The 10,348-nt window shown below is 36.3% G+C and overlaps 1 protein-coding gene across 1 annotated transcript; it reads right to left on the bottom strand.

Annotated features, from left to right (window-relative positions):
• Positions 1–6,858: 6,858 nt before the first annotated feature.
• On the bottom strand, positions 6,859–7,955 carry LOC306847042 (homeobox protein Hox-A13a-like; the record flags this gene model as incomplete). Its single annotated transcript, XM_079380781.1, has 2 exons — positions 6,859–7,100; positions 7,271–7,955. The coding sequence occupies 2 exons, from the start codon at positions 7,953–7,955 to the stop codon at positions 6,859–6,861; spliced, it is 927 nt and encodes a 308-aa protein (XP_079236907.1).
• Positions 7,956–10,348: the final 2,393 nt, after the last annotated feature.

Raw genomic sequence — 10,348 nt, 5'->3', positions numbered from 1 at the left:
TGTACCCGCGCAGCTTGTAGCTTGGGCTAGTGAGACCCATACGCAACGCCCACAACATAGCTCTCATGTGCGCGTGCCTCTTACCCGAGTTGTAGGGGTATCCGCGAGGCAGAAATTATGAGACGTAAGATGACGTGGAAATCCATCTCTATCCAGTCCAACTGAGGCCAGGATCACGTGATCTAGAAAATAAATTTACAGATCCTCGCTCACTAGTTTTGTTTGTATATTGACAGTGAAAGATACTTAATTGTAGACTTTTAAATGCCCTATTTTAAATGTACAAATATGAAATGACATTCTAAAAAAAATACATACAAAGTCTTGCCAAATTAGGCAACTCTATTTTTAGAAGTTTGTAAATCAAGAACAGTGTTTGCGACTTAAGGCTTGCGAGCGATCAATACTATCATAACACCATCGGCATTAAAAACAGAAAATGACTGTTTTGATACAAAGGCTGGTATACGTGTAGCCTACATGTGGCTTCTGTAATCCAGATTTCCTATAAAACTCTAGCACTACAGTCTTACATCTTACATTTTTGTTGTCATTAGTAAGTTATTTGACACAAAATGTGCATGATGATTAATGATTATGCTTGTAAATAAGAAGACATGATTACTCAAAATAATAATTAGATCATTACTTCTCCGTTCAAATTTTGCAATACAAAAGTTGAATTCTCGCGACGAACGAACTATTCAGAAAATATTGACCTCGGTCTACTGAATAAATGACACATTATGTGTACTGACCTAATAGTGCCTAATTTTATTTAACACAATTCCAGCAGCTTTCAAAATTTTCATAACGTTATTATAGTGTTTTTTAACTATACGTGAATTTTGTCCTTGCAGCTCATTAAGTACTATAGAAAACAGTTTAACTGAGTTTTGAACGGCCTTAGAATAAATGAGTTTAACCGTGGTTCTTAAACCTGGATTAGGCCAGTATAGGCCTCACTTTTCCACAACACATAACCCTTAATCCCCTTCGACCCTATATGTGACTCCGAGGAACGCACGGGAGGTGAGTAACATGAGCCTCGTTTAGTGCAACTTTCATAAAGTCTGTAAGGTGTGATTGTCGGACGTTTTAAGATATTCTGATGATATGATTACTTTATGCTAATAAATTATCCACGATAATTAGCAGAACGATAGGCTACAAATACAAAATCGATGGCGCAAGACTCGTCAACTCAAGACCAATTCCGCGCCGTGTGTTGGAAAGCTTTCAGCAGTAATTTGGGGCCCGAGTACAACGGAAACCTGCGATAAATAACTGGAAAGCAGAGATTTTTTTTTTGTAATTTGTAGGTTCTACATAATGCGACCCCCTTTTTACTCTCCTTTTAACACAACAGAGCGAGACTGCTCAACCAAGATGAAGAGGTCCCGCAACATGTAGCTATAAGACAACAATTTCTCTGTAACAGTTTCAAATATAACGAAAGATAATTTAGACAAAAGAATAGTTAGAATAAATAGGAACATGGATGAAAATAAGAATATACGAATTTAATGCCATAAGAACATTAATATAGGCTAGGCCTTTACAACCATCTTTAAATATAGGCCTAAGTAATGCGAAGTAAGAGATTGAATCATATAACCTGCTTTTATATAACGTTATGATATAATCTCATATAATCTCTTTTTTTTCGTTCCACAGTGTATCTATGTCTAGTCTGGTAGAGCGGCCCACACCCCCCTCCCTCAGGTTTACCGCACAGACTTGGCTGTGCGGTCGACTTCAAGTTCGGGGAGGGGGCGCGCAAGTCTGAAAAAGAGAATGAACAACAAACGCCACGCAAGCCACTCTATGCCCCGGATGGAGTGTCACAAACTTCGCTTTCACATCAGGGAACCATACAAAGGAACGACAGAAAGCATATAACATATAGGAAAAACAGGCACTTGAGAAAAAAAAAAAAAAAACGAACGAAACCCAGCCCGATCTCACGGCAATTCGTACATATTTTACGAGAATATAAGCCTGCATAGTCTCTTTCACACACAGAGTAAATATATCACACACACCAAAAGCTAAATAATATTTAATTTGTTCAAAAATCACGTTTTTGCAGCCAAACTGTTTGTATGTTGAACCATGAATGTCCGTTCACCTGTAGCTACAGTGTGAATATAACTTTAGGTACGACTAAACTGTCTGTTGTATTCATACAACGCACAGCAGAAGAATTAAAGCCATTTGTTTGGAACCCTGTGCTTTATTAAACATGTTTGGCATGTTTGGGAATTAATTGACTGCTATTACAATCACAAATTAGATTACTAATGATACGAAATAAAATGTAATTGTTAAAATGCGTGCAGCTATAGCTATACTTTATATTACAATTGCACTGCAATTATTTAAAGCGATGATTAAATACAACAGTGTAATGTACACAGTAAATAACAATATTGATAATAAAATAAATAATGTTTGATGGCGATACTAATATCATTTAGCGTTGGTTTTCTTTGTTAAGTCCAATGAGGATTAAACGAAAAAAATAAAAATAAAAAATAACACTATGGTAAAAATACCAAACGATTATTTCTGTATTTTTGTGTCACTTTTTAAATAAATGTAGGCTAAGAAAATTGTTTTAATAGTGCACAACAATTCAGGAATGGACTGAGAATCAATAAAACGCAATAAAATCATAACTAAAATATTTACATGCACGATGAACTATTTGTTTACAAATGTTAAAGCAAAAACAACTAGGCTAACTCATGAGATTTCAAGAGTATCGCGCATTGTTGGTGTTTTGCAGGTTTAAGACAACATAAACTAAAAGAGCTAACCATAACCAAACGTATTTAGGTTATTTAGCAATGTTATTTTTGACTAGAACAAAATCAGTTAGCCTAATTAATGTGTTACATTTAGGTAATTTTTCTGTTTGAATTTCAGATATAGCCTACTGATTAAACATAACCAGCGTTGTTTCAGACTTATTTGCATTTATCTCTACCATCTACATCCTTCACTGTTAGAAGTGTGTTGGTTACTTTATAGCAATAAAATTATTGGGCCAAGTCGTGTTTTGAAAAATAGCGCGACAAATTAGCACACAAATGTATTTCTGTATCTGACAAAGACTTTGCGTCATTGATTTCTATCTTGTGAGGTTATTACCTTCACAAAACCATCAAGAGGAAAAAGCAAAAATACTAATTAAACGCAACCAGCAACACTTGTGGAATGCAGAAATTAAGGAATAAAAATGGAATTTAAAAAAGTTCTTTATTGTATTAACACGTTTCGGCGAACAGGCCTTCATCAGGTCTTAAAAGCTAAATTTCTACATCAAATGCATTATTTAGAAAATGGCAAGAAATTGTTATCAAATTTATTTATTTATTTTTCCTCCAAAAATCAACAAACAGATATACAGATATACATGCTAAAACAGATATACGCTTGAGATATTGTCTGTGGCCTTGGCTTTCATTGTCTAGACGACCACCCCGAGGTTTAACCCCTTTTAACGGCGCCCAGAATGAAACCTGAGAGAAAAGCCGCGCCATTTTACTAGTCATTCACACAATCCGAATCTGTCTCGCCAACGCTATTCTTTAATGAAACATTCAATTGTTTGAGCCAAACTGAGTATCGCCCAAGTATAAATAAAATGCATTTTTTAATTCAAACGTTTTTGTCAATTGTCTATAGGCTATTTATGTTATTATGTTATTTTATTTAGAATTATTGAATATTTTTTATTTTATTTTTTATATTATTTTAATTGCAGTTTTATGTTTTCTATCACATTAAAATAATTTAAACAAATCAGTGTTTCCAGTTATGAAAGGTCCTTATTAAGATGTAGGCTAACCTACAATAGTCGAATTCAAATTGGTTGTTAGCTAACCGACAGCATATATATATACACATACATACATATATTATATATATAAAACAAAAATTGCAGATGCAATTCTATTTTTGTTCTTTAGATGGCGCCAGAAACCAGATTTACTAATGAGCACAGGATTCGTGAATGGTCAAAATGCGTTCACTCCCTCTAGACTACGTGCGCGCACATGAGACATTACGTCAACACAATAGACCTTACACAGACACACACACACACACACACACACAGACACACACACACACAAGCCCACACACACACACACACACACACAGACACACACACACAAGCCAACACAGAAAACTGAAATGTGAGTTTGGAACGCCTAAGCACATAACCATGGTCAATTCTTTGGATTATTTTGATTTGAATATTGTGACTCTCAAATAGTCGGGGAAGTTATGATCTAATATGAATGTGGGTGTGTATGGACATACAAAAAGAACCTGAAAGCCTTCTACATAATAATAATAATAATAATAATAAACTATTGTAATGGAAATACGAAGTACATATGAGACAGTCGTTACAAGGAATTATATGAACAGACCATGAGGTTGTAATATTTGCCAGTAGGCTAATTCACACGGAAAAACTGCAGATTTAGCCACAAAATAGGAAAAAAATATGGTTGCCTTGACACCAGGGTGGTATAATTTCCCCCTAAAACTTTGAAATTTACTTTCATAACTGTGCCAACCAAGAGTTAAACTAATTACGGTTTAAATATTTTTTATAATTGGTCTATATTTTTGGGCTACAGACTAGCCGATTTTGTCTGCGATAATTCGCAGCTTTGAGCAGTCAGCAAAGTTTACCGTTGTATTCCCATCTTGATAAAAAAAGTATTTCTTGCTAAATTTAGTTGATCATAAGTTTTATATTTATTGTATAATGTAGCAATTCACAGCTTCTTGCTGAGAAAAGCTAAAATAAAGAAATAAAAAAGCTTTTTACATGCATGTCTGATCGTGAGCGTGTGGCTTCTCCTATATGCCAAACAAAACTACAAATGGGCCTATTGTAACACCCCATCAAACCTGATCTGAAATTACTCATGACATGACTACAAACAAAGTAGGCCTACTACTCCAAAAGCTAGGCTTACTTTACTCCAAAAATAAAATGAAAGATCAGATCGTAACGCTAAAATTCGAGAGTATTCAACAGCAGCAGTAAAATGCCGTAAAAAGTTCTCAAAGATTATTCCAAATTGTTCTCAAAGAACTCCGTCTTAAAAAACTCTTTAAAATGTAGGCTATATTTTTTTAAGAAATAAAAAAATTAAATAAAAAAAATAACCACGTTAAATCAAATGGCTGATATGTCATAAGACTCGAGCAAAACATGGCGTGTTTTTTTAAAGATTGATATTGACCTAAGTAGGGTCGATTTAAACGCCAGAGGCTTGATAAACACACGATGTAGCCTACATAAAGGACTCTTACTTGTAAACGTATCGTCATGTTTAATTTTAATCAATTAACATTTATCTACAATACCTCATTTCTGTCTCAATCAATCCATTCCTCGGCAATTTACATTTTCAATGTATGTAAAATAACTATGTAATCGTACATGAACTTAGCACTCATAATAATTTACATTGCTTGTTGATAATTGTCATAACCAACAAGCAATGTAAACAGATCCAATCTATCTCGCCAACAAAACAGGCAAAACTTTATTGTTAATAATACAGTTTTAAAAACAAACAAAAATACAATTATTTACAAAAACGTTTCTGTGTTTGGTGAATTTTTGTATATATTTTATTGTTTGAGTGCATTTTTGCTTTCTTATTCTTATTTTATATTATTAACCTATACACATACGCTGTGGAAAATAACTTCTAAAACAGGCAAACGTAAAGTTAATGAGTTATACATTGATACATAACAGATTATTGTGTGTGATTCATTTTGTACAGTTATTTATTTTTAAGCTTTATTAAATTTAATTATTAACATAACCAAGACCAGTCGCTTCACTTACAAATGTGCATCAGAAGATGGCGCAATTGCTCTATCATACGGCTGAGGAATGCAGTCACCTAGTTTTCGCAGGCACTCGAGAACAAATCCAAATGCATCATTTCTTGTTTCAGTCTATGAACAAGAAAAAAATGTATAGCCTATTCACGAAGACACATATTTTACAGTCCATAAAGTTTTGGAAACCATCCAACAGGTTCATTACTTGCTTATACCAACTAGCTACTACTTTTACAAAGAGCTCAACATGTTAAATCCAGTTCATATTCAAATTTAGTATTTTTGCCATATTAATGGTTAATATTATCGTGTGGTTTGATGTTGCAATACAAAAGTGTAAATTATTTCGTCGAAATACATATTTTTCTTATGAATGGTTTATTAGGACGGATTCGCGCAACACTATACAATGACAAAACACACTTACGGTATACTTTATCACACAAACACACAGTAAGTCTATAGTGAAGTGTATATTATTTTGGCACAAATATAACCACTTATTGTACATGGGCTTAATAAACTACAGGCTCCATACCTCATATTCTCCAGCATGAGACGAAATTTCATGAACTTGAGATTTCAAGCAAGGTATAATTTCAGTTATAATCGTAACTGGAGGTGGTGAAAGAAAAGTCGTACCACACTGTAAAGAGTTACAGTATCACAATTTCAATATCCAATGTATTTCTCTCCACAATATATTTTGGTGAGCAGAAAATAATCTCAACAAACAAACTTATCTTTTGGCTCTCTTTGTCCTGAGTTGGTAATATGGCCATACACCGTTTGCAGTCAAGAAATGACGCACCGCGTCACCAACAACCCTGTCCGATCCAAAGTGGTCACTTCAAAGCGGTAGTCCAAGGAAAACAAATATTCGTTAAAACGTCTATAATTTCATAAGCTTTGAGTGTGTATGGGCCATCGCTGTTTAAAATTGTTCACTTGCATTTACACAGAGCAAAGCTAACTGTTACTTTTTAATTTGATGACGACTTTTTTCTCCTTTACCCGTCGGTTCTGGAACCAGATAGTAACCTGTCGTTCAGACAGGTTTGTCTGAGCGGATATCCGCCTGCGTTTGTCCTTGGTGATAAACTTGTTTGCGGCATACTCCCTTTCAAGCTCCTTCAGCTGCACCTTGGTGTATGGAACACGTTTCTTCCTCCCGCGGCGAAAAGAGCTACCGTCTGCCCCTCCGTGAGACACTGCCTCTGAAGATAAAAATGACAATATAAGTATTCAAATAATATGTTTAAGTATAATAGTTTAATGGTGTTTTGTTATATAAGCAACATGAACATAGCTATAAGACAGCTATAATAAATATTTATTTTGTGAAATATTTGTTTGTTCCTTATTCTGCCATTAGCCTCACCTGGTATAGAAGACTTCCACACGTTTCCCGTCTGTGGCTGTTCTTTTGTGCAGTAGACCTGCCCGTTCCAGCCACTAGATGTGATAGCCCACGGTTGGTAGCTCTCCATTGGTAATAAGGACTCATGTCGGGTCTCTGCAGGCCCGCTCATTGCCTGGACTACGGGAACATCCAGATAGCTGGGAACTGGCTGATACGGGCTCGAGGCGTAGCTCGAGTAGAAGGCAAACTCTTTGGCGCGCGAGGTGGTGTAATCTTCGCCTGTAGAAGCGGACGTGTCCATGTATTTTTCACCGTAAGGTGAGGCAGAGGCGGGGGACTGGGCGCATGTCTTCACACCTCCACCGGCCCCGTGATGGTGGGACATTCGGCAAGGATAGTATCCACCGCCACCGAAATATCCGTAGGAAATTGAAGCACTGGCTGAACCCTGGACGGCTGCGCAGGGGCTGCATTGCCTCCCAGGCTCACCCGCTCCAGCTGCAGCCACTTCGCTTGACGGATAAGCAGCGCTGGGAGCAAGAGAGGCAGGGTGAGCCATCAAATTCCTGCACGGGCTCGGCGAGAAGTTACCTCCCGTGAACCCTTCCATATTCTTGCCGGTGTCGTCCAAGACGCCACCGTTATCATAGAGAAACATGACCGGTTCAATCCAGCGCGGGCGGAGAAGCAGTGACGTTGTCATAGCCCGTCGGACATTGAGACATATGGCTCTTTTTTGAGAAGCCCCGAGACTGAAAAAGAGGAGATAGTCGATTCCGCGAGAGCCAAGCGACTCTGACGCACCCTGAGCATAACCAGAATCACGCCTTGATTGGCTCAAAACTGGTCATGTGATATGTAAACGAGGACGATAATCAGCTCAAGTGCTAACAATTAAACCGAGAACAAATCCAGTGATGTGAGATGACAATCTGTCAAAGGATTCCATCCATTTCAAGATGCTCTAAAAGGTGAAGGGATGCGTAAGTAAATAAACGAAAAAATGAAGAATGCTGTGGTCCTTCATGAGATTTAATCTCTGTATCCACCTTACTAAAAGTCTAAAACAAATGTTGCATTATTGCTTTATTATTTAAAATAGCCCTGGGCGCTGGAGTAATCACTGAACGAATATTGCGTAAGCGAATAAGATCATTCCAGATAAGTTTTGCAAGCATCCAGGTACGTTTAAGACCCATTTGTGAGTTGCTGCCATTGTGCAGTCCTTGGTGGCCCTTCAATCAACTTAAAGCTTCAGTAGACACATTGAAAATGTTTTTTTTTTTTTTTTTTTTTTTTTTTTTTAATGATTATTACTGTGTTAACTGCTTAAAAATGGGTTAGCAATTACATAATCGTCAAAATAAAAATGAAAAATAAAAAATTGTTTAAATGTTTGACTAATTTCTATACATCCTCAAACATTAGGCTGGCTTTCATTCAACAAAATTGAAAGCGTTGCATGTCTTATGATGCAATACAAGTGTGCTAAAGCGAGCCAGGTGTGCCCTTTAACGGTTAACAATGAAATCTACAGGTTATTTTCACGATACTTAGAAAATTGGTTGCAAGTGATGGCAGTTAAAGAAAAAGGTCCAATTTTTGAACGTGGCATGACGTCCTGCTGCGGCGGCTTCCGTTTTGTTTACAAGATGCGGAGACAGGGAACACCCCTGTATTCGTCTGTGCATTTTACGTGCGGGGTTGACGCGTCTGCAGGCTAAGGTCAAGTTGAAAGTTGCCGTCTGGCCGCAACACTATGCCTGTTGGCCTATTCAGGCTTTGATGGCCAGCCTAAAAGCTTACAAAGGAGACGAGTCCAATGGTGAGAAATCTTTGGTGGATGAGATCCGTCACGAAAGCCTTTTACTTTTACTGGCCAGCCACTTTGTATTACAACTGTTAGCGAATCTGTGAAGAATGTTATACAATTTAACACCATTTACATTCGATTTTGTATTTTAACCAGTTAGATGTGGGTTAGAATGCAGCTGTTGTTTTTTTTGTATTAAGGTACGAATGTTGAAAAGTGTCAAACTACCAGTATTGTATTGTATGGGCGCCGTGTTTTCGGACTGCTCCAAAGCAGGAGCAAAAATCAACACACTCTCTATTTGGTTCTGATGTTGCAGGAAAATGGTGATTTTTTTTCTGCAGAAATTTCGTACAATAACACTACGAAGTTTCAGTCCAAAGCGCTTATGTTAAATGTAATTATACATATTTAAATAATGCTGATTCATAAAACAACACACTGAATTCGAAGTAGAAGGCTTCCATTATGTTTAAAAAAAGAAAGAAAAGTCTAATTTCTTCCTGATGTGTAAACTAAACCACCTTTTCTTGTCCGGATAGCTCGGACATGTTTGCTGGTACACAAGTGCGTGCATGTGATATGTGCTTTTTCGAAGACGATGCACAATAAGAAATATACTAAGGTGGACTACTAAGAGACTACTAAGGTGGGCAATCAAATTATTTATTAAATCACATAATTTGAATAAATATTTTATGTAATTTTAATTTCTGATTATTCCGCACATCTAAATTACTAAAAGTAATGAATTAGTATTAATAAATGTAATGACAATGCAATAATGACAAAATTAAAAATGAACACATATATAGTCTTTATCGGACGATGTTTGAACCACAACACCACCACAAGAGCCTGCAAAATACACATTCACTACCAAATATTGAATTAGAAAATAAATTGGCAAATGAAAATTAAGTATTTTGTCCAGAGAAACACACAGCACGGGATACATTATTTAAAAAAAATAACATCTTACCAAGATTTAACGCTGTAGTGAACTGAAATTAGTGTTTAAAAATAAATTTTAGAAAATTACGTGGGGAGAGCATAGCGCAATCGTGTTGTGATCTATGGGTAGCACGGCTGTGTATGTTGGATAACAATAATGTGTGATTCTAAGTATAGACACTGAAAGAAGAGTAGGAGTAATAACACATCTCTTATCACACAATGATACTCAGCCCATGTTTTGTGATATTTCTTGTTTAGCCAACAACGTGTTTTCAACAACAACACCGAATAGGAAATTTGCACTGCAAAACCAAAATATTTTAATA

The sequence above is a fragment of the Barbus barbus genome (assembly GCF_936440315.1).
Source record: "Barbus barbus genome assembly, chromosome: 27".
Taxonomy (NCBI): domain Eukaryota; kingdom Metazoa; phylum Chordata; class Actinopteri; order Cypriniformes; family Cyprinidae; genus Barbus; species Barbus barbus.
The sequence above is the reverse complement of the archived record's forward strand: the minus strand, read 5'-3'. Positions and strand labels throughout refer to the sequence as shown.